Below are 26,120 nucleotides of genomic sequence, written 5' to 3'. Positions count from 1 at the left end.
TTGTCATTTTTTTAATGAAAAGCACATATCAACACACTTTCGTACATCTTACATGTAGATAACAGAAACAGTGTTCTTAAAATTACAAAAAAAAAAAAAAAAATCCAAGTGCTTCCTTGGAGGACAAGTTTCAACACAAAACTTCACTTCCTCTGAACAGTGGTGAATGCCGGCATCTGAATAGGCTGGACCAGGTGAGTTGGTTGAAATACAGGTTTCTTTCGCATCTCAGACAGCATTTTCACCGAAGGCAGGAGCTGGTTTCTTTTGATGATTTGCAGTGCCAGTTGGGTATTGCCTACAAAATGATTTCAAAGAATTTAAATAACACATGACAAGCCAATGAAACAGCATTTGTATCCATAGCAACTTTTCACAGGCTCTCTGTACGAGTCTTATTTCTATTTCAGTGATACATAGCAAATACCACTTACTGATGTACTAAGCGGTGTACAAAGTCTAACCTTATTGCCCCAACAAGCTGGGTACTCATTTTAGTGACCTATGGAAGGATGTCAGGCTGAGTCAACCTGGAGCCCCTGGCTGGTATTGCACTCACAACTTTGTAGTTTGTGAGTGAGTGGCTGCAGTACAGTGGTACCTCGGATTACGAAATTAATTCGTTCTGCCGCCGCTTTCGTAACCCGAAAAGCCTTCGCAAGCCGAAAACCCATAGGCGCTAATGGGGAAAAGCCGCGATTTCGTGTGAAATAGCGCCGAAAAGCACCAAAATTTTCTTCGTAACCCGAAATAACCTTCGTAACCCGGAACAGTTATTTCCTATGGGATTTTTTCGTATCCCGGAAATTTCGTAACGTGGGTATTTCGTATCCCGGGGTACCACTGTACAGGCATTTAACCATTGTACCACCATGGCTTCTTAAATAAAATATATAAAAATATCCCACCTGGGTACTTTGCAATAAAATAAATATAATTAAAAGCAGCAAAAACTTCAATTCCATATGGTTGTTTTAATGCTCTGCTTCACTTTTCTCTATATAGTCTTTCCTTCTTGACACATATGCAGCTAATTTAAAACATAATGGAACCACGTAATGTTACAGCATAAGGTAGGCCTGTAAAATACTACTTCCCACTGCAGATTATGTAGAGGAATAAGGTCCCTGAATCTCCTGTGTGACCGGCCTACTTCAACTAGCAAGGCATACTGACTAGGATTTGAGTTAACAATGATAATAAGATTTACCATTTTGAAGTTCAAGATAGACCGCCAGTAAGATTGCCTCTGGTGGGATCTCTTTCGGATGAATTAGTGAGGCAGCCTTATACCAAAAGAGAAAAGGAGAGCTGAACACAAGGTATGAAAAAGTGCTAATGTAGAAAAGTATATACAAATAACTTATTTTTTAAACAAGATCATAGCTAATCCAGAATGGGATTCTCAAACAATGTAAAAATCAGTAGCACAGAAATTGCTCCATTGTGTTAGTTTATGAAAGCACAATAATGTTTGTGCTCCAATAGGAAGCATTATACTATGGATAAACACTGTCCTAAAAATAAATAAATAAAAAATAAATCCATGTCAGACCTTACAAGCTTCTGAAGGAAGCACTATAATTTTCTCAAAACATCTTGAGCGCAGCAGTGGCTGCTTATCTCCTGAATGAGGACTTGTGTCCTCTGGGAGAGAAAGTACACTGGTTTCCCTAGGATGTTGCCTCTTTTTTTGATCAAGACTGCTATATATCCTCGTGTGTGAGTTGAAAAATTTTGGCAAAAAATTTGACCCAAAAAACCTGGGTAGACTTATACACAGGTCAATAGGATATCAAGCCTCCTCTCCAGCTCAGCTTTCTCCCAAGGGGACAGCCGGGGTGCAAAGAAGGGGAAGGAAGGGTGTTGAGAGTTTTTGATAATCCCTGAATTTGGTAATCTGGAATTTAAATTTTGGTAATTTGGAATTTAGGTAATCCCTAAATTTGGCCACAAAAGGTCCTTTGAGTTATAAATGCAGTCGACTTATAGGCAAGTGTATATGGTAGATAGGTCATGGAGGAGGCTAAGTCAGATGGAAACAACCCCATAGTTGACAAAATACTGGCAAATACTGTTGTACCCCCAATAACTCCAGCATATATGGTCTAGCATATACTGTGTTAATTTTGCGAGTTTCTGCTAGTGAAAATATAGCACAATTTTTGTAACCTGGTGCAGACATTTCCGAGCTTTGTCATACTCGCTTCTCAGACAGTAGGCACTTCCAAGGTTGAACAGCATCATTGTCCGTGCAGATGTGACAGAGCTGGGGTAACACTGCGGAGTCTGCTTTCCAGCTGGAAAAAAATATACCAAAGATTGACAAAACACCTTACTGGTTTAAATGAAAGATTATTAGCCTACTTTTTGTGGATTTCCCACAAAAAGGGCTAATGCCAATAACTACTTAATACATTAACTGGCAGCCATCATTCATTACACTGAACACGAAGTGTCACAAATCTCTTATGTACTTGGGGGGTACTTATGGAAACACTTCAATTGGCTGCACTTTTCTGATGCCTATCTGTAGGTGTATCCCTGGAGATGTGTTCCATATTTTCATTTACTGCTGTAAATATTAGGGCCTTTAGGAGAAATGTAGGGTAACTGAGCCACTCCCCTTTCAGTGTACAGCCTGGGGCTTATTTCAGCCACCCTGAGTTGTCTGTTCCAGCAGCATTTTTTCCCCAATGCATCATGTCTGTACTGAGATATGTGGACCTATACTGGGATAATGGACACGTGGTCCCTTCTTTGTGGCTGTGTTGAATGACTGACCCTTTTCCATTATGTGATTCCTTCCTTAGGAGATGCTGCAAGTCAAACATTCCATAATTTTAATTCTGAATTTTGTTTTTTTCCATTCCATTTAGAGACCTCTCTTCCATGATATATAACATCTTGACTAAAAACAGTATGTTTAACAGCAATTCCTAACATACATGGTTCCATAAAATTTACTACTTTGATGTGGTAGCTTGTTCAATAAGTAAGGGACCTTAGTTAATTATGTTAACTGATCATTTCAGAAAGAACATAAGCACTTCTTTGATCTACAGCTCATTGTTAGTTATGAAATGATAGACAGGAAGTTCCTTTCCCAATATTATATTCTGTAGTTTCACAGAATAAACAGGAAGATGCTGATTTGCAGAGAGATGCATTGCTTACTGGATTCCATGGCTTCGTTTTCTCCTTTATCAGACCCTGCAGAGAAAAATAAGATTTCATTATGAACAAATCAAATTCCTAGTGGAAGTACAGTTTCAAGAAGCAATGATTAACAAAACTTTTACTCTACAAATTTCAACAAGGAATGTGCTAAATAGTCACACTTAGAACTTCTAACTACCATTCCACCAGGTTTGGATATATTATATTGAATATATGACAAAAACCTCAGAAGCATTTAGTGTACATAAAGTTACACAGTCTATAAAAGTTGCAACTGAAATTGCGTATCTGGAAATCAATCTCATTTCCCCCTCTATATGGCACACTTATTGTTCATGCATAAAATATTATACCCTTACTAAAACATTCCAAAGTGGTATGATATTAAGGTCTGTGCAACTTATAATTAAAAAAAGAAACCAGTATGATAAACAGCTAAAATATATAAGGTTTAATAATATAGAGAAGGTAAAGTGAAGATAAAATGTTCCAGAACATTTAACTGATGCAAAATGCATAGATTTGAGGAAATGTGGAAGCAGCAGCTCTGCCCTTCATAACAATGCATTAAAAGGCAGAGCTCTTACAAGTTACAGCAGGAAGAGAGTTGAAAGCATGCCCGGTTCTAATCAAGTATGGACTCATTAACCTTGATCCGGCTCATTTGAAGAAATCCCCAGGGACACATCAGTGACATTCTCAGGGTTCAAGTGAGTAATGGCATCAGAGATTCTGTCTAAAGAGATGAGAGCCTCTGCAGCATACAAATGGCCAAGGAACCTACAAACAGCAAAGAATGCATGGTTGCAAAGGTCAGTCTGTCAGCCTACAAAGCAAGCTATTGCTAGAGAGCAGAGAACACGGATGTCTTTATCAGAAGAACTGCCTCATTCCAGTCAATTCCCATCTTAAACATTTGGTAGGATGGAACAGCAATTATCTGAACCATTCAGGAGTAGAGACTAATGCCAGTTGCTCACCTGCTCCTATAAAGCCAAACATGCTTATACGCAGTAAAGTGATCCATAAAATACTCTGTTTTACCCAAAAGAGTGCTAGGTATCATTATAGAGGAATAGGGAGCCTGTTCAGATGCTGTTGAGCTGCAATTCTGAACATCCCTCACCACTGGCTATACTGGTTAGGAACTGCAATCCAATGACATCTAGTTCATCACATATTCCCCACTTCTATTTATATGGCCTGGCTTGGCACAAAAACTGTAAATTTATTTCCCATTTACCTTCCAACACATCTGTATTAGTTTGTTGAAACAGCAAGGGAGGAAAATAGACAGTATCAGTTTTCCAGTACACATGGTTATGTTATATACAGGAATGAATTTTCCTGTAAATATTTTGAGATAAAGACTGGATCAAACTTACTTAAGTGATCCTGACAGTTTGGGCTGCTGAAGAAGTTTATCAGCATGATTCAAAGCCATAAGGTTGTCCCCCAATGCCAGAGCCACGTAAGCACTGCAAGCGAGTATAGAGCACCTGAAAGAAAAGACATCCAATGTATTGTAACTTACCTTACAGAAACATGGGGTTAAAAGATGTATTATGTAGTACTAGATATATTTAATTTCACTAGAGTTTAGATAAAAGGTGATTTCTTTATTCAAAGGACCCATGAAATTAGTATTAACTATATCCTGCATGAAGGAAAGAAACAGTACAAAATGAAAGAATTTTAGCATTATTGCTGTTTTCAAACAGAAAGCAATTAGCAGATTCTGCTTGCTTAACACGTATGGCACGCCAGCAAAAATGCTTTGTGGACACTGCTATCATGTGGCCTCCCAATAAAGCACAAGTTGCTCCTGAAATTCTTGCCCTGAAATTTGAGCCACACATTCCACAGCTTCAAACAAAAGGCCCCCATCAGGATGTCAGTATTAGGTCAGGCTTTTACAGCTTGTAATTCTTCCCCCTCCCCTCTTAACACAGCACTTTGGGATATTTTCCACTTCACAAGGCAGAGTTCAAGGCAGGCTGCATTGGCTTCAGGGCATAAGCCATTCCCTGCCTTGCTCTAAGAACAGGCCCAATTCTCTGGCATGGCAGGAAGAGGGAAAAGAAGAGTGAGTGGATCCTCTTGGACAGAACTGGTGTTGGGGGAGCCGCAGAAGAGTACATTAAAACTCTCTAGCCAGTAGGTGGGCTATTACTGCTCCAGCCTTCTGGCAACTGTCAAGCCCACTTTTGGTTCAGCAGTAAGCCATGTTAATTCATGGCAGGGCCTGGGGTTCCTTTATTCCTGGGTCCCAGGAGGCATGCACTTTAATTATACACAAGCAGGATAAGAAACCTCTCCCCTTCTCCCTCCCCATTTCCTCTGTACCATACCCAGATGTCACATCATATCTCAACGCATACAGAAGCTCACTAAGAAAAGCAGGCGTCCTTTCAGCCCCAAGACGTATTTGGTTTCTTTAAATCAATGGATCCAGTTGCTGAGAGGAATAGGGTACTGATGGCTGGCAGGCTCCTGCTAGCTTGTTTGTAGTATAGACAAACTACCTAACAAATTTCCTGCAAAAACCTAGCAGCTAATTGATGCAAAAGCCATCTTCACTGCATTGGCTTGCAGAAAGGCGTTTTGAGATCAAGTCACAGTACTTGAACATCACATACCCTGCAGGCTAAAACATAAAATTGGAAAATGTAGTTTAGCTATTCCTCCTCTCCCATTTCCTAGCAGTAGACATTTGATACAAATGGGCATGTACATAAAATACTAAGTGTCCAAAAATTATCTTTTACCATTTTAATTGCATATAGATTAGAACTAAAATTGTAAAGGTAATTTTTGGATGCCCTGTAGATCAATGAGCCACATTTCCACAAGAACGGAAATTTCTTCTTGCAAAGTCAGCATCTGAAGACATAAGGAACGTTATTCCTAAATGTCAAACCTACCAAGCACAGCAAATCAAGAATTTTGGAAGCTAGATTAAAGTGACTCCATCAAAAAAAAGAGGAAAAACTGGAAGAAATTGGGTCATTGTTATACACAGGCTCTATAACAGGGGTAGGCAACCTGTGGCCCGCGGGCCGGATGTGGCCCGGTGAGGCCTTGGGACCGGTCCCAGCCTGGTCCTGCCGCCGAGGCCTTTGGGGGGCAATTGTCTATAGAAGCTTCAGAAACATGCATTTATATTAACATTTTTTTAAAATCAGCAAATTTTTTCGCGTGTCCTCCATTTTTTTTTTAAAAAAGTGTCTTCCATTTGAAAATTTTGTCCTACATTTGTCCTGGTTTATTTATATATGTAATTTTTTAAAATTATTTAATTATTTATTTTTTGGCTTCGGCCCCCCAGTTGTCTGAGGGACAGCAACCCGGCCCCCGGCTCAAAAAGATTGCCTACCCCTGCTCTATAAGAATGGTGCCATCTGCAACCAAGCTGCCTTTATTTTATTTACTTTATACCCAGCTTTTCTCCTAACTCAAAGTAGCTTCCAAAAGTTGAAAATGAAATCCCAGCCTTTAATGGTTACAGAGCCCTCAATATTCCTGAACTACTACTCCTGAGAATGCTTTTGGTTCAGAATAAAAAAGGTTTAAAAATAAACTGCCATAGCCTATCCATTTGCCAGATGAGACAACTGGACAAGAGAATTTGTCAGCCACTAAGTTCACTCCCTCTCAGCTAGACAATGAAGTTTAGATCACATGCAAGCTTAAGCAGGCTAAATTCAAATCAGTATTATTACTGAGAAGTAATGCTTCAGTTCATCATAGCACAACTTTAAATGCAACTAGCAACTAAAGCCAGATGAATGTCATGCTCAAGCTGGCAAACTCATTTTCAATGACACTGAAGCAATTATTTCATCATACTAAGTTCCAAAGTGAATATGAAAGAACTAAACCAACAACAACAAAAGCTGGTTTATTATAAGGTCTGAAATCAGCTTGTGATTATCCTCAAAATATTACCATTTTTTAAGTACCAAAAGCAAGTAAGTATTTTTAAAGAACATTAAGACTAACAAATTTTATTTGGCATAGGATTTTGTGGACTATAGCCCACTTTATCAAATGCAGTGAATCTTGTCTACATTGTTTAAAGATTCTTTTGAGCTATAATGTTTTTTCAGAATTTGTTGGCACAGTCCTATAGTTTTTCTTTCTTGAACCCACACACAGTTGGCATAGCCATGGTTCAGCCTTGCTTCTTATTTAACAGCAGCCCCATTCTCTGCTGGCCAAGCTACTCCAGACAACTTTAGAAGAAGCCTCCAACATAGTACAAGGAACAGATGCCATAAAAGTAAACCTGATCTACTAGGATTAACAACTCCTTTTCCGGCAGGGAAACTATACTTTTAACAGCTGCTTTACTTTTACATGCAGGATAGCTTTTTAAAACCAGAATCCTAGCAGCAAGAAACTGGTACTGTTGCAACACAAGTATGAAAGACTTGCATGAGTCTAGAGAAGGGTTGTTTTTTTTTTAACTACAGTGGTACCCCAGGATACGAAATGACCGCGTTACGAAATTTCCGGGATACGAAAAAATTAGATAGGAAAAAACTGTTCCGGGTTACATTTTTTTTTTCGGCTTACGAAAATTTTTTTGGTGCTTTTCGGCGCTTTTTCGCACGAAATCGCGGCTTTCCAACGCTAGCGGCTATGGCTTTTTCGGGTTGCGAAATCTTTCGGGTTACGAACGGCGCCGCGGAACGAATTAAATTCGTAACCCGGGGTACCACTGTATAAGGCTAATTTGCAAATTTTCATGGCTCATATTATGAGCCAAAAAGAGAAAGAGAGAAACATACTTTCAAAATATTCTATATAAAGATTACTTTAAAAGCAAGCAATAGATATACAGCTTGACAATTGATGCCACTTGTACAAGTAAAGGATGAGAGCTTGGCATCTAAATGCCAAATAGGGCAAACAGAAAGCAATGTATAGGATGGTAGTTGATTCACATCTGCAGGGGCTGGAGAGACTATATATCAGAAACTGACAAAGCTCAGTGATACCTAACTATTTGAATCAAGATGACAATCCTATTACATCAGTGTTTTTCAAACTTTTTAACCTTGTGACCCCCTTTATATTTTGCATCCAGACACTGCATCCCTTCCCACTTGACATAGTATATGTATAAAATATGTTTGTTTAGTATGCACATTTTAGGTCACATATTCATGTATATTCATATTTTAACATCTTACAAAGAAATAGCTTTCCTCCTCCTCCCTCAAGCAGAGGCTCTGAGAGCCCTCCTTGCCTTTCTCTTCCCCTCCAAGACAGAAAAGATTTGGGAAGCGGAGGAAGAGGGATAAGGGCCTCCAGGTTTTGCACCTCATTTGAGCAACTCTCACATACCCTTGGAGGTCCCACCCCACAGTCTGAGAACCACTGTATTACATCATAGTTTCTGGAGCATTTACACAAAACCTCCTGCTGCGAGGTCAGTCATCAATAATCTTAGGTAAACACTTGTTCTGCAGCCATTGTAAGCCTGAGGGCAGGGAACCGTCTAACTAAAAAGATTGCATGTACAGCGCTATGTAAATTTACAGCGCTTCATAAATAAAGGTTAATAATAATAATAATTAATGAGTTCTAATTATTTCTGCATCCTTCCTACAAAGTTCTGTCCTGCTAGGAATGGCAAAGAAAGAAAAAAACTTTCCTTCGAAGGAGTAGGAGAACATAGTTTACAGTTACAGACTTAATACAAAGAGTGCAGAGAAGATTAACGTGTGAAAAATTTACTTATTGTTCTTTTCCATCATGCTATGTCACATGCACCCAGAATAGAAAATGTAAGCCATGGGAAGTAAATAAAGGCTCCCTCAAATTTAACAACTGAGCAAATCTTACAAGAGCTAAATATCAATGTTTTTCTTCCCCCTGTGATGCTGTTTTACTCCAGTAAGAGTAAAATCATTCTGGTTGTAATGACAAGATTTTCTTGACAGGTTGTCAAGTTTCATCACTAGAGAACAACAGCTGATTGTGAAAGATTACATTCCTTTCTTTACAACACATGTCCTGCCAAATGTGAGACTGTTCTCACCACATTCGTATTACACGTCTAATCAAAGAATTACAGTTCTTCACAATGACTGGAGTCTAAATCAACAGCAGGGAAGAAACCATCGTCTAATTAATTTCTTAACAAAATGGCTGTAAGACAGGCTGATGAAGACACTACATTTCTATATGCACAGGTCCTTATTAACATGCATGGGAACACACAATTCCCCAGTATTGGGAAGACTTTAAGGTTTAACATCTTTACTGGTACAGCCAGACCCTCATGACAAAATGAGAGGGTGAGTTTCTGAAGCTTCAATAGTGTACCTGGATTATGTTACAGGAATGTACCAGAAAAAGACACTATGGAAATGCACTGCAGCAACCCAAAATATGTAGTTCATCATCTAGGCAGTGACATATTTAACTACTTAAGAGCTATATGAGAACCTCTGTAAACTTTTTTGTGCAACCGTACAAGTAAACAATCTATAATATTTCATTTAGATTCAACTGAGATATAATTAAGATTTAGTATATATATCATACGCCTTTAAAGATGGGGAAACTTATTACAAGTAGCACACATCAGATTTGCCATATTGAGAAAAAAAGTATCTGAATCTGTTGTGTTTGCTAGCACATTCTATCATAACATATCAAAATTACCTTAAATTTTCTAATTCTTGCTTCCTCAGTGGAGAAGATGGTGGAGCAGGAACACATTTGTCTCCTTCATGACCTTTACTACTGAAATGGCGACAGAATGAATAAAGCATTAGTAGCTTAAGCAATAAAAGCAACAATAGGATCAAGTTTACAACAGCAGAAAATGACGATTTGTTTGTTTAGAAGTGCTATATTTTTAAAATACATATTGATAGTAAAAGCACCAAAAAGATAAAGGACTAAAACTGATGCTTATGTACTACAATAAATACAGCTTCTTTGTCAGCTTATAGAAAGAGACAATGTACAACCCATATTTCTTATCAATGCTTTCCAAGTGAAGAAATTAATATTTCCTTCTTGGTAAATACAGAATATGGTCCATGTATTGGATTGCTCTTATAGTGACTGAAGCTTAATGTAGCATAAAGGTAGATCAATCAAATTGCCAAGACAAGAGTGGAATAGTCACAGGAATACAATTTGGTAGGCACAGAAAATGTGTGACTGCAAATCCCATCCTTCCTCATAATTGGCTAAGCTGGTGGTATTGATACAGGTTATAGCCCAACAACACCTAGAGGGCCATACAACCTCCAGCCATTGTTTAAAATTGCACTGACTAGGCCTGGAATAAGGGGATGTTTTATAACATTTATATCCTGCTTTTCTTAAAAATTCAAGGTGGATAGCAAGCTGCAGTTTTAGATACAATGAAAATAATTTTAAGCACATAAGATTATCAGGCAGTAGATAAAATTGGCAGTTTAAGACAATTAAGAATAGTAGCTAAAACTATTAGAAATATCTAAAGAGACTCCTTAAATGTCTTTATTCTAGGAGATAAAGAAGAATGGAGCTTCATGAGTCAGATGAAGAGCAAGAAGGCTCCAATGAAGCCTTTAGAGATTAAAAGACATCCTTAAAAATAAATTTTTCTCCAGGCAGACCTTGCATTTTAAAAGCATTTTAAAACCAAGCAGATGAATGCCATAGCCCATTTCTGCCAAAAGGTACATGTGTGAGGAACAGTGGTGTCACCCCTGCCTTAGGTGTCACCTGATGTGATTTGCACCCCCATGATGCCACTGCACTTAAATAACATGCTATGATAATCTTATCTTCCACACCTGTTAGAGAAACATTCATTGATATTGGACATATTTGCTAAGCAAACCAAATACTTGGGGATCTGGCTACATGACATTGCTGGGGCGGGGAGATGTCTGCATAAAGCAAAATAAACATTTGAGATTGTAATGTTAACAAAGCAACGCTCTGATAAAGGGTTTTCCACTTATTCCCCATGATGAGAATGTAAAGTTTTTTTTCTAAATGAATTAAAAAAACATTCTGGTATTTTTTTTTTAATTGAGTATGGTATAATTCTACTTCCAGATTTAAACAGGTCAAGATAGCACCAGGAATAACATTGTATAATGTTTTCTTCTACTCAGGCTACAAGCACAAACCAATTGCTCAAAAATGCTGTGAATCAAATCAGTTTCTCAAACATTTTGTTTGTAATTACAAGCTTTTGAGATTTACACAACTGCTCATTTTCTCTTTCCTGAACCAAGTAGGTTTAGCCATTAACTTTATTCCAAGAATGCAGTTGATGTGCGCACCTGCTGTGCATAGGTCGTAAGATGCCCAAGGCAACTACTAGGTTACAATTATATATCTACTATAGCTCCAGTAGTTACACAACTTATGTATCTTACGCTTTGTTCACCATTAGCAGATGCATAAATTCAAGATATCATCATCCACTGGTACATGTACAGTACCATTCCTTCGGAGGGAAGCATAATTATTAGTTTTTATATATATTAAGCACACTTGTTTTAATCACTTTTCATTACTTCAACTTTTCCCTTTGTTTCAGCTATCAAAACACTATTAGAAGCTGTAGAAGCTGTCCATAGTTGAGGTAAGCAGGGAGACTTTCGTTAAACAAGCAGGAATGACCAACTGTCACACTTACCTGCAAGATTCATTGTTCTCACTGCTCTCATTATTTCCCAACTGGTTGCCAACTTTAGACCCATTTTCCTGCTTTAACTCCTGCTGGTCTTCAGGAAGAAGCAGCAAGGCATTTCTTAGACATATTGCTGCAAACTCCATGCTAGCTACAGGAATAGCTGAAGACTGACCGTCACTTGAAAAGGAAAAACAACAAAAACAACTTTTTGTACTAAATGATAATTACAATTTTTATGCCTGTATGGATTATGTATGCACACACACACATATATGAATATCAGTTAAAGTGGGGGGAGTATTTCCTGTGCTGCTGGTGGAATGAATTCCCCCTCAAATCTGAAGCATTCTACACATATCAAATCTGCTCCTAAGGATTTGCGGACCCTCTGGAACAGATTTAGAATCAATCAGGAATCAAGGGGGGGGAAAGACCTATTGCAAAAATGGATGTCTGCTCATCCTATCGCCTTGAATGATGCCTCTCATGTTCCTGTTTTAAATTATGTTTGAATAGATGATATTCATAGTCATATTAATATATTCATATTTTAAAGATGTCCCATACAGCCTATGGATAAAGATTTACAGTAATGATGAGACTGCAAATAGTTAGGAATATTATTACTAAAGAAGCCAGCCCTTAAGTTACACAGCATTATAATAAGTATCTTTAATTTTTTTTATTTTGTTAGTGAAAACTTTTTTTAAACAAAAACAATGACCATAATCCCCAAATCACAGCAATTGTAAAATATATTCTGTAAGTAAAAGTGGCCAAATTAATATACTTGCAACATTTTAAAAGTCTTCTACTGTATGCACATACAGCATCTTTTGTTATTCATAACCTGAATCTTAAAATCATGTCAGCGCAAAACATTATTCTTTTCTATAAATCAATAACCTGTATTCTTAAATTCAAAAAGAGCAAAAGGGAAGAACAGTTTGAAAATGTTTTTAGCTAACTACCAACTATCGTTTCAGTTATCCTCAAGAGAAAATTGTATAAAAGTACTTACTTATAAACAATGTTCTGCACAGACTGAGATGCCAGCACTATTTTACGATGATAGCCTTGGCCTACAATGGATTGTACAATGCCCTTTTTGCTTGGAAGGCCCTTGGTTTCTTGTTCTGAACTCTAGGGAAAAAATATTAAAGACAGAAAGAATACCTGCTAAATAAATGCCATTCCCTCTACTTGTTCCTATTCAGTGTTCTATTATTTCCTTCTGCATTTGCAGACCTATTTGAAACATGCTTTGACAATTTCTCTTGCCTGGGCAGACTGTGGCAAACCAAGATGGCAATACAGAGGATACAAAGAGAGATGGTTTCTACCTTTTCCTCAACCCCAAACATATTTTAAACTCACAATGAGTTATATCCCTATAATTGATAGCTGAAATAATACAATTTTAAACAAACATAGACAGTTAAAGCTAGCATGCTTCCTCTACTGCTTGCTGGCTTCTCAATGGAGGGAGTGTACCAAAGGATCTTTGACCATTGATCTTGTCTGCATCTCAAAGTAGCAGCGTAAAAACAGTGACAGCATTACACCTCTTTGAGCAGGGGTACATTCTTGCGAAAAATTATTGACTGCTCAGCACTTGACTAGAATGTCAGTCTATTCATCTAGACAGCCAAGCTGCTGCTAATTCTCTGAACCTGACAAATGAAAAACATATATGATGTGCTTTCAATATTTCTTATTATAAATAACTTCAAAACCAGCCTTACTCCTTTATTGGCCGCAATACAGCATTCAGCTATTCTCAACCAGAGGCGAGGGTTTGAGTGATAAACCTGGACAGCTTCTATCAGGCATTCAAAAGCAGCTAGAGGCCTCCCAATGTGTAGAAGCTGAATGCCACAATTATAGAGCAACTCATAACGCTTATTAGTCAGTAACGTGCACATTGGTCGTCCTGAGAACTTTTTACCTGTGAAAAGGAATCAAATAAGATTAACCATGCAGTTTTAAGAGGATATTGCCAGTCAAAGACCAGGTTAAAACGGGAAGAGGAGGAGAGGGAATCCATTTCTGAAATCTTTCAGCTATCTGCAATAACTCTTCCTCTCTGCTGCTTGTGTGCTGTGCCACAATTACATTTCAGGGCCACTGAAAAGTACCTTCTTTCTATATTCCCAGTTAGTGCAGTTAAGACAAACATTGTTAAGTAATTATTTCATTTTAAGTGCACAGAACCAGCAGAGAAGTTGCCTTGAAGGCATTCCACTCATTTAGAGAAAAGATCTTTGTAGTGTGGAATAACAAATAACAAAAGATTTCCATTTTTCTAACCGAGTAACATTTGTTATCTTCAACAAGTCTGTAGTTCAGGCAATACATTGCTTACACAAGTATACTATTCACATATTTACTAATGGACTGATGGGGGTTAGCCGGCTGCATGCTCTGCCATGCTCGACATTCTGATGGTACTAGAAACAATTCAGCCATATTAAGACAGATTAAGAGCCTTTCACCACAACATTATGATTTCATATTGTGCATACATTTATTTCTATTTTAATTTCATCTTGTGATCATACCCTAGCTGGTATCTATTTACGTTTATATAGCTAAAGCAATGTATATGTTCAAATACTGTCTCTTGAGATTTGTCTTAGTTTTGGTTACCTCTTTATGGGAATTGCATTACTTTGAGTTTTAATTCTGGGGGAAAAAAATTAGGTACCCTCCATAGCAAAGTGCCTTGGAAACAAAGATTTTTATCTTTGGTATTCCATTATTTAGTTGCAAATTCAATTTTAAAAGCTATTCAAGGTCCAATCTATATGACTATATGGCATTACTACAATTTCACCTTACCTGGGTCTGTGCCACCTGTTCCAAGCTGTGCACAGGCATTGTCATTTTCCTGCAAAGCCTTTTTAAAATAGAAAATTCCTAAGTTGTGTTTCCCCATGGCAAAGTGGATGCATCCAAGATTATTCCAGAACATGCATCGCAGGCATTCACCTAAGAAAAATGAAAAGGATAAATTAAGGGCCCGTACAGACAGGCCAAAATAAAGCTGTTCCAGGTCACTTTGGAGGTATGCTGTTCTGCCTTGGAAACCCACTGAGTCACATACTCTCAGCCCCAGGAAACCCTGTGACAGGTTCACCTTAGAGTTGCCCTTAGTCGAAAACTATTTGAAGGCACACAACAAAAACAATAACAACAACTATTAATACTACTACTACAGTTTGATTATCCCGTATCCTAAAAAATTGGTGACTAAAACTGTTATGAAATTTGGAATATTTGCATAATCATAATGAAATATCTTGCAGATGGGGCCCAAGTATAAACATGAAGTTTATTTATGCTTCATATACATCTTATACACACATTGAAGGTAAATTTATATAGTATTTTAAATCATTTTGTGCATGAAGCAAAGTTTGTGTACAGTGAACCATCAGAAAGCAAAAGTGTCACTGCCTCAGCCATTCAAGAAAGAAGTTGTGGATTTTGGACCTGTACTTTTATTTTCTCTGTTTGGTAGTAGTAGCTAGTAGTAAATGACAATTTAAGACTCAAGTACAACTGGAAATATCTCCCATCATGTAGTATGCAAGTCTGAACTGATACTACTCACATGACCATTAAAAAGTCAGAAAGGAGAGAAGATATTACATAAAGGATCTGGAGCTAAGTAATCTAAATTCATACAGTATGGGAGATTAACTAATCTCAAATATCAATAAGGCACCATGTATCAATGTAGGCTGAGTCTTCTATACACTCAAACATTTTACACCAATTTAGTAAAAAGGAATTTAAATATTAAACATGGTCCTGTTGTTGTTGTTGTTTTTTTCAAACACGCAAATCTTATTTTACCTGTCTTCATAAATCCAGGATGTTCAGCTATGTTTGAACTGTTCAACAACTTTACTGCTTTCCGATAATTGCCTCTTAAATACTCAAAGTTGCTTTTCAGAAAAAGAGAAGGAGCAGACTGTGAAGAGCATGAAAGTTGTTGTTACTGATACTATGAACAAGAAAGCTAGACTGCAGTTAGATACTACAATTATCTACTTGGTAACCAAGCAAAAGTAACTTCACATACCACAAACAGCCACTATTTAAAACTCCATCATACAGTAGCTTTCATGTTTCAGTGAAACATTATGGCACAAAAATACACAAAGTCCATTAACTCTTAGGAACTATCTTAAAGTGTCCCATCAGATATCTGTTTTCTAGATTCCAGAATCCAGTTAAGAAGAACAAGTAATTGGTCAAAACTAATTTCACAGAGAGATCCTAATTAGCTTACAGACTGAAAACAGCTTAAAGAGTGCTGAATTCACTGGTAAGCAGTATAGAAATGTATATGCTATTAGTAATCATACACATTTTTCTGAAATCCCAAAATGGGGTAACAGCTGTTTTGCTTTAACTTCTCCCTTCAACATCACAAACTAATGACACCATGTTGACATGAGCAGTTTGGAGATATTAAAAGAAGAAAAGAAATACAGTGGTCCCTCCACATTTGCTGAGGTTAGGGGTGAAGAAGGATCCCTGTGAATGTGGAAAAACAGCAAATATAAAAAACCCTATTCTTTTTACCTGAGGGCTGAAACAGATGGCCCTAAAGGGGTGGTGTCATGCTGCCCCTTTGAGCACTGGATTGAGGCCGTGGCAACTGCACCCAGCGTTTTTACGGCCCAAAATGAAGCGGCAAAATGCTGCTCCTTTTTGGGGCAGAAAAAGGGCGCCCTTGCTGCCGTGGCTTTTCAGCGGCATGCTACATCTAAACGCTGTCGCTGAAATGCTGTGAAGATGCCGTGCAGCTTACCAGCAGCATGGGGGCAGCGTCAGAGCATGTGGCTGCGCTTGGACACCACCCCCAGTCCGGCACTTGCTCCCTGTCTGTTTTGCCCCTATGAGAACACTTCTCTAGGAATCTCCAGGACTTCCAATGCAATTCTATGGTCAGCATCTATCAGAAGAATCATCCTGGAGGACCTATAAATGCCTAGAGAAGTGCTTTCTGTAGGAACTTCTAGATTCTCCAGCACAGCTCTATGGTGAACTTCCAGCAGAACTGTGCTGGAGGGCTTATACATTGCTAGATAGAATATATGAATCAAAGCCACAAGTCAAAGTCACAAATGTGGAGTGCCAACTGTATTGATCTACACAACTTTAACAACAACAGTCAAGGTTACTTACATTTCCAGCTGTATTCATAACGGATTTAATCTCTCTTTTGCATGCTTTAAGAGACTTCAGCTGAATATAAGCTCGAACTTTGTACTGTTAAAAATGAGTAACTGATTTCATTACACTGTTTTATAACTATGATCACTACTCAAAAATTACACTGCTTTCGGTTTTATAGTTCAGATACATGTAACATGTGAACACAATTTACTGAGTAAAGCTTAAATCATAAAAGTGTTCCAAATAAAACTAAGTCAAGGTGTTCTAAGTACAGATTTCAAGGAAGATGCCCTAAGCAATGCTGGTAATTAACATGTTAGACTTTAAACATCATCTGCAAGTAAATTAACAGTTCTTACAGACTCTTTCTCCAGTTTAGAGCATACAGAGGTGCCATGCAAAAAGATAATTTTACCTACACAGTATGGATGAAAACTAGAACTAAAGTCTACTTGATGCATTTATCAGGCATTCTTGTGATACCTTCCAGGCACCAGATTATGTAGAGAAATTCTGTTATGAGCTGAGCTGAGCTGTGCATGAATAATGGCCAGCAGCTAGCTGTGCAATCATACCAAATGGAAAGAATACAGACATAATTGCCAGAAGCAGAATCCTGAATTTGGGCTTACCTGATGTATTTTAGATTTGGCAGCTTCCGTTATGGTTCCACTTTCAGTTTTGTGATTGGATGCTTCCTTACTAGTGTTATTACCTGTCTGATCACAAATTGAAATGTCAGTTTTTTAAAGCAATCAACATTTGTCACAGAACATGTGGAATTCCTATGCCATTCATAATCTATGTACTGCTTTAAGCGTTCTAATCCAAGCTATGTTAAAATCCATGATCCAAAAATTGTATTCAGCTTGACAAGACTCAGACGCGTTACAGACCGCCCGTTTGGGGCGGCCTGTAACTGATCCTTTCCCTGCCGGATCAGGGCCTCAGCTGCCAGAACGGCAGCCTCCGAGGCCCCAATCTGCTGCTTTCCAGGCCGCGGGGAAGCAGCAAAAGGCCTCTTCCCCGCAGCCTGGAAAGGGGTGTCCTTGGGGCTTCATGCCCCAAGGACACCCGATGGCAGCGGGGAGGAGGAGAAAGAGGCTGCTCGGCCCCTTTCTCCCTTGCGTCGCTGGCGCAGCCGTCTAAGTGACGCCCCTTTCTAACCCTAACACGGACCCAGTCCGTACTATTACGCCCATCTGTAACAGGCCATAGTTATTGCACTTTTACTGCATTCTCATAGACTCACCTCATTCTTCCCATTTTTACTGTTGCCACCTTGTGAAATCATTTTTTCCAATACAGCAAGCAGATGCAAGGCTTTCTCAGCTTGGCAAGTGAGCAGATACAGGTCCACAAGTAGAAAGCACACTGCCTGGGCAAACTTTTCCTCTACAAATATAACACATATTTAGTCTTTCTCTTAAATCAATACATGATATATAACATTATTTCCAATGAGTGACAAATTGTTACAAATAGAGATTGCCGTATTTTAGAAAACTTTTTTCGGTATTTTTTTAAGAGCCACTTATGAAACCAAACTTATTAAGATGGTTTAAATATTGCTCTTGTAAGGCATATGCAACATGACATTGTTCACACCTGAAAGATTCTACAAACATGTGAACATAGGCATATAAAGAGGAGCTGACATGGCCAGCTGTCTATCCAAATGCTTATTTGCTTCCACAGCTGTGGCATACCTACTTGTATTTGAGAAAAAGGTTTTTAGAGTTCATCTAACCTTGTGTATACATTGAGCTCATGTAGTCAAGGTCAGGTTCTGGAGCCAAAGTTATGGATTTTACTATGACCCATGGATAAGACAAAAGTAAAACCTTGGAAGATGTTACAAATCTTTTCCTCTCATTTTTATAAATGCATAGCAGGAAAATACTTAGGAAGAACTAAAGGGAAGAAGATTTATTTTATTTGAGGTGTTACAATTGGTAGATATGTAAATAGTATTACTAATCTTAAAGTGTCTACATCTGTACAAATACAGATAAGGAAATGAATATAATGAAGAAAAAGAATGAGAACATAGTCTGAAAAAAGGGAGTGGAAAACAACCTTCCTCTATTAGGAACCCAGCGCTAAGGCAGTGACAAGAGGTAGAGGCAAGAAGGCTCTCTTGGCATGGCAGGATGTGGAAGCAATGCTCAATCCCACTCCATAATCCCTCCCTTGCCCAAACCGAAGAAAGGCAGCCATCCCCCCTTCCCCATCTTTTTTCAGACTGAGCAGCATTCTGCAGCAACATGGGGGAGGCTGAACAATGTCATGTGCTCGCCATTTTGGAAGCTTCAGGTGAAGTGGAGCAGAAGTGGCCGTTTAAGTAAGAACTCATTTAGTGAGACCTACAGACAGGTCGCCAAGCCTCCTTAGGCTTGCAAAGGGACTGCCAAGCCTTGTAAGGTTTATACAGTAAACCCTTATTAAAAATAGCTGCCACCACTCTGCTCCTTCTCAAGTGCCAAAAATGGTGGGGAGTACAGCGCTCATCCAGCTGACAGCATTGTGGATAAGTCGACTCAGCTTTTTTTTGGGTTGAGTTTCTGTAAAGTACATACAACACTTTTGTTACTCAACAACGTTTCTGCACTACATATGTCTTTGAATTAATTATTTTAGTTGAAATGCATATGTTAGATACAATTTAAATGGTCTACATCCAATTTTAGTCCCAACTAGTATTGTCCTATTAACATCAATGGGACTTACAGTTAACAAAACTTGTTTATTTCAATGGATCTGCTCTTGTTAGGACTAATATTGGATTCTGCACAATGAACACAACTGCCAAAGAATAGCTGTGTGATACCCACTTAAAGAGAGATTGGAGCAGACAATATAGTACCAGGAGCCTTATGTGTTATTGTAAACTTACCAAAAGGTTCAATAAACTGGTAAAGTTTCTCTCCAATTACTATCGCTTCAGTGTACTGCCGCAGATGATACAAAATAACAGCTTGATTGTAATAGAGCATGCTGTTTTCAACATCATCCAAGCCATCCATTTCCTCAATAGCTGAATGAACCTGGGAAAGGAAGAACCAGAATGCTGTCCAGTTTGATACATTTCTATGACAGAGGACCATAAAAGAAAAACAGCTTAGATAAAAATGTGTGTTACAAACTGGCCCCAAATAAGTGCCAAAGAAAATGCTTTTTGCTTCCCAAAACAGCCCAAAATTAATTAATGCAATACTATAATTTGCCCTTGGTGTTATTTAAATACCAAAGACGTTGTATGCCTATTTATTTGTACAAATGCATAATAAAGGACTACAGTAGTACACCCTTATCTGTGGGTTCGCTTCTGCTATTATTATCCGCGGCAAGCTACAGTCTGAAAATGTACCGTTACTGCCCCCCCTCCGCCGTTTTGCTCTCTGTTTCAATTACCTGCAGTCAATTGCAGTTCAAAAACATTACTGGTATAGGGTTTGGTACTATCCACGGTTTCAGGCCTCCATTGGTGGTCCTGGAACATATCCCCTGCGGATAAGGGGTGACTACTGTAGTTAACAGAGAAGAATCACATAACCATGCTGATTATGTCAGTGCAACAGCCAGGAAGCAGCGTAAGTCTTCCTTTCTCTATCTCATAGTTCTGGATCACACATTCAAGCAATACCAATCAAAAGTACTGTAAAGGAGAGCTTGATATTGCCTTGCAAATGTGCCAGTATCATTTCACTCTGAGTTAATATTCTGTACTAACTGTACTTTAAACTCTCAGTACTCAGTAGTAACCACTGTTCTTTTTTTTTTTAGACTATTGTGGCATAGAACCACATACTTAGACAATTAATAGCATTATTAGATTTAATACATTATGTTTATTTTGAGTATTACACCTAGCATTAGAAGAAGGCTCAGCATATCTTTTTCATTCACAGCTCAAAAGGCAATCTTACAATAGAGAACAACTTCTCAGTCTGGTTACTCTGCTTTTACAATGCTAAACAATAATAGAAAGCACCACAACTTTCTGTAAGATTGAATTTGTCCTTATACTTCTATTACCTTATGGAAAAATTGTTTTAATAGGATTGTGGGTGCTGAGAAATACTTGTTCACATTACAAGGAACTTTAATTTAATTACAAATTGGGAAAAGTTACTGCAAAAACAGGCACACACAAAACCACCCCATACAGCAAAACTATACCTGGTTTTTTAGCTGGTTAAGTGTTTGCTTCAAGTTATCAGTTGTTGTCTGATTACTTTTACAGAATTCAGCTACTGCCATATTCAAAACTATTTTATAGTCATCCTTGTTTATTTCTTGCAAGCAGCTAAGGTGTTGGAGACAACTATCATAGTTTCCAGCCTGTGAATTAAAAACATAAGGTGTGAGTACACTTGAGTTTAAATCAAAAAGTTAAAATGCCAAAGCACTTGCTACTAATTTACACTGGACTGCTATCAGATGTAGATCATAAGTGCATCTCTCCTCCCTCTGCATACTATGCTTGGTAGAACATTTCTGTTTTATCAAACCACAACTTGCCATAAAATCCAATTTAGCATAGAGCTGGGAAATACAATGACATAACAATCTTCCCTTTAGTGTTCTGTTGTAGATCTTCACACTTTAGCATCTTGTCTAGTTCCTTCACAGGTGCTCTTCTAGTCCTAGTCTTCTCCTGACTTCTTGACTGCAGTTTCCATTCTGATCATTGACTGATCCAAAATATGGGAAATCTTTGACTTTCAATTTCCTAACCATCTGTATTGAATCTGTGAATATCCTCTGTGGTCATTAATAATGGCCTGTTACAGACTGCCAAAATAAAGCTGATTCGGGTCTCTTTGGAGGTATGTTGTTTAAATGATGCATGCATCCTAAGAATCTGGAAGCTGCACCAAAGCTGCACTCCAGTGCTTAGGAATGCAGTGTGGCTTTGGCGCGACCTCTGGACTCTTAGGACCCATGCATCATTTAAACAGCATACCTCCAAAGAGACCTGAAGCAGCTTTATTTTGGCAGTCTGTAACAGGCCTTAGTTTTCTTAATGTTCAACTTTAAACCTGCTTTTGCACTTTCTTCTTTGACTTTCCTTAGCAGTGGTTCCAAATATTTTGTTATTTTCTGCTATTATTATGGTGTCATCTGAGAAACTTAGGTTGTTGACTGTCATTCCTTCAATCTTTACTCCTCCTTTCTTCAAATCTAAGCCTGCACTTCATAGGAGATGCATCCTTGTTTAACTCCCTTTCCAAATGGGAACCACGCAATTTCTCTTATTCTGTTCTAACTGTAGCCTCTTGTCCCAAGTATAGACTGCACATCAGGGCAATCAAAGGTTTTGGAACATCCGCTCTTTAAGTGCAATCCATAACTTTTCATGATCTATGCAGTCAAAGGCTTTGCTATAGCCTATAAAGCACATGCTGATTTTCTTCTGGAATTCTCTAATGTGCTCCATTATCCATTGTATGTGTGTGATTTGTTCCTAGTACCTCTTCCCTTCCAGAACCCAGCTTGCACATCTGCAATTTTTCACTCCATATATGGCAGGAATCTCTACTGAAGAATCTTGAACATGGCCTTGCTTGCATATGAAATCAGTGCAATGGTCCTGTAGTTGCTGCAGTCTTTTGGTGTATATTGTTTACAATCTGCAGGCCACTGTTTTGTTTTCCATATTTATTAGCAGATTTTAATTAATTTGATTAAGTAAATCTGATTCTGTCTTCTGCAACAGCTCTATTGATAGGTCATATGTTCTTGGTTATTTATCCTTGTTAACTGCTTTTAGTGAAGCTTTCCCATCACTTTCCAACATCTGGGGTTCATCCTCATATGATTCTTCTTCCTGTGTTTCATTCAGCTTTTCGTCTCTTTTGCATTGCTCTTCTGTGTACTGTTTCCATCATCTTTATTTTATCAGGGTCAAGTATTATGTTCCTCTACTGATCAAAGAACATCCCTACATTACCATTCTTGCCCAACTGGGAAGTAAGGAAAGAGAGCACCCACCCACCACCTTATATGTTACCAAGCTGCAAATGCAGCAGCAGAATATTAAGAAAGGTAACAACTAAACCACATACAAACAGAATTGTACTTGTATTTTAATAAACCTAATTGCACAAGAAGGGGACATAGCCTGTCCTTGCATATATTACTTTAGTAGGAGAAACAGAATTTAAAATTCATTAACTTTCAAGAAGCAAGAACTGGACAACTGAGCTGTACAGAAACATTCTTATAAAAATAATAATGAATCTCATTTTGGATTGAGAAGTAACATAGCATCTGACTGACATTTTTATAAAACTATACGTATAATGTTAGCAAATTTGTAATTAGATTTAATTGTACCAATATATGTTATTTCTTATAAAGTATTTTACTGATTTTTAAATCAAAGATTCTAATTTAAACTAAAAAAAATCTAAAATATGTTACAAATCTGTAACATACACACATGAATTCATTATAAACATCCAATCAGCTTGTGAAGCATAACACATTATTTTAATATTGTTCTAATGTCAAGAAATGTATTTACTCTGCAGAAAGCAGGCTAGAAGACCTGTATGTTTAACATTCAAAAAAGGGAAGAATTATTTGTTATCTTAAGATTTCGCTTACCATAAATGCTTGCAGTGCACTGTTTGACAGCTCCTTCTCTTGATCCGTAATCCCAGAAGAGACACCCGCTCCTTCATGTTTTTCTGTTCCCTGATCTAAGTGAAAAGTAGCGAGTTAAGAAACAGCTAATGCCGATCAGATGTTTCAAGTGATTCTAAGAAAAAGCTTCATCCAGACTTAATTCTTCTTTGGTTCACTCCATGAGTTCTATTTTGAATGGCATTAAGAATTGCAGGCTGAACAAATAATAATAAAAAACCAAGTTAATTTTGGGGGGAAGCGACGGCAAGAATGTCTGACCTGCACTTGTTTGCAAATAACAGCAAAAAAATTATTCCTTCACTCCTCTATGAAAAAAATGAAGAAACCTTGGAGAACTAGGGGCGAAATCTAATTGCTAACCCTAGTTGCAGTAGGTCCATTTGAATCTATGAAATTTATGTTGATTTACCATTCAGCAGTGTATTCAATGAACGTATAGTACTCCATTTGTGACCAGTATCTGGAGTTAGGCATGGAGTGGATTTTAAAAAAAACAGTGTAGAAGGATTTTGAGCACTATTCAATTCTGGTATTCAAAACCTGATATTCTTGGGCTCAGGATCTTTAAATTTTAGTGTATGTCTCTCTTTCAGGCTCCAGTGGCTCCATGATTCTAGAAGGCCTGTTCAACCTTGCCTTATATCAAGAAAAGTTATATTTCTTACCATAATTCAAGGTGCTGGTGATAACATTTAACCCTTGTAAACAGATTGGGATGTCAACGTTTGAGCCTCTGATGCCTAAGTGATTTCACCTAAATCTGAACATGTACATGGCCTTAAACTGTTTTAACTGGCTTTAAACCACTTTGCTGCAACACGTCAAGCTGTTTAATATGTTTTTAGTCTGTTGTTGTTTTAAATCGTTTAAATTCATTCTGTTGTATGACATTCCAGCGCCCTTGAATAAAGGGTGGGATCGACGTTAATAGGTATAAATTAGGTTTCGTTCTTAAAAATCAGGTTTGCAGTGCTCCTAGAGCCGGCATTGCTCCCACAGAATCAGGGGATAGTTGTTATCAGGAGCATTTCTGCCAAGCTTAGGTTTCACTCTCTTTCAAAACGTTATTCTGGCTGTTACATATAGGCCTTGGTTACATCTGGGTTACAATACTGGATGTAAAATGAAATTTCCACTTGGGAACTGTCTCTGAAAAATGTTGGGATGTATTCAACTGGCACAAAGCACAGCAACCTGGGAAGAGCATGGGACCCCCTCAATTATAATTCATCAGCTCCCAGAAACAAATACCAATCCATGGAACTGAAAAAGAAGAGGTGGTGGTATGCCATTTAAAAAAAACCTCACTCCTGATTTTAAGGCCTCAGTTTGGTTTTACTTTATCGTGTCCTGGACTATATTTTAGAGGAAGGAACTTGCAAAACTGCCTCTGAGTATTCCTTGCCTAAGACAGCCCTATGAAATGCATGGGGTTGCCACAAATTGATAGGTGACTTGAAGGCACACACACATACACTGTCACAGTCATAGATGAACTCAGCACTTGCAATGGTTCCATTGAGAGGTTGGTATCCTTAACTGAGTCAGCCTGAGGCAGTGGTTTCAATGTTGGACAACAACTCATAAAGGTGTCACTGTTTTGTGTGTTTTGGATGCGATGGCACTGTGCTACATGGCCAACACGGCTTCCCCTGGGTATGTTATCTATAGACCAGGGTTCGATTCCTCCCTCAGCCATGGAAACCCATTCGGTGACTTTGACTTATTACTGTCGTTTATGACTTATGTTGTCCCTATCATGGGGTTTTCTGGGCAAGGTGTCTTCGGAGGAGGTTCGCCAGTGCCTTCCTCTAAGGCTGACTGGTTTGTGATGGTTTGAAATGGATGTCACCACGAAGCCTAGAGCAGAGCTGCAGTTGTCACTGTGTGCCTTCAACGCCGTCTCCACCTTATGACAGCCCTATCATTTCATGGCAAGGTTTGTTCCCATTGCCATTCCCTGGAGGCTGAGACAGTGTGACTTGCCCAAGGTCACCTAGTGAGTTTCATGGCCGAAGTGGGAACCGAACCCTGCTCCACAAAGTCACAGCGCAACACCCAAACTGCTAGGCCAATGGTAATATCTTTAAAGGGTTTTGGACTCCAGCTCCCAGAATCCCAGGCTACTGGCCAACGTGGCTGAGGCTTCTGGGAAATGAAGTCCAAAACCACACAGTTTGGGGGCCACTGCACTACGCCATGCGGCGGCGGCGCCTCTTTGTCCTCACCTCCGCCTCGGTCCGCTGCCATGGATGCCGCGACGGAAACGAGCTCAGTCCCCAGCTCTCTGGCCTGGAGCGACTCCACGGAAGACCCTCCCTTCGCTCCGGGAAAAAGAAAAAGGATGGCGGAAGGAACGGAACACAGCACTAATTTGGCTCCTCGGCGTCTGACCCGGAGGCTCTTCGTGTTCGCTTCCGGGTTGGTT

At 38.6% G+C, this 26,120-nt stretch overlaps 1 protein-coding gene across 2 annotated transcripts; it reads right to left on the bottom strand.

Moving 5' to 3' along the window:
* Positions 1-78: 78 nt before the first annotated feature.
* CNOT10 (CCR4-NOT transcription complex subunit 10) lies at positions 79-26,120 on the bottom strand. Of its 2 annotated transcripts, none has more exons than XM_042475131.1 (19): positions 25,921-26,120; positions 23,651-23,745; positions 21,218-21,379; positions 19,932-20,082; positions 18,288-18,430; positions 17,668-17,754; positions 17,045-17,128; positions 15,704-15,821; positions 14,684-14,833; positions 13,588-13,790; positions 12,864-12,985; positions 11,846-12,019; positions 9,859-9,936; positions 4,566-4,679; positions 3,830-3,960; positions 3,178-3,213; positions 2,173-2,300; positions 1,211-1,286; positions 79-298 (listed from the first exon to the last, which is right to left on the bottom strand). In XM_042475131.1, the coding sequence occupies exons 1-19, from the start codon at positions 25,940-25,942 to the stop codon at positions 144-146; spliced, it is 2,229 nt and encodes a 742-aa protein (XP_042331065.1). In that variant the 5' UTR covers positions 25,943-26,120; the 3' UTR covers positions 79-143. The 2 variants fall into 2 exon arrangements, with proteins under 2 accessions (XP_042331065.1, XP_042331064.1); XM_042475130.1 differs by having other exon boundaries at positions 9,859-9,939; positions 25,921-26,118.

This window comes from Sceloporus undulatus, chromosome 6 (genome assembly GCF_019175285.1).
Source record: "Sceloporus undulatus isolate JIND9_A2432 ecotype Alabama chromosome 6, SceUnd_v1.1, whole genome shotgun sequence".
Classification (NCBI taxonomy): Eukaryota; Metazoa; Chordata; class Lepidosauria; order Squamata; family Phrynosomatidae; genus Sceloporus; species Sceloporus undulatus.
Note: the sequence above shows the minus strand (reverse complement) of the source record. Positions and strands in the feature narration are given on the sequence as shown.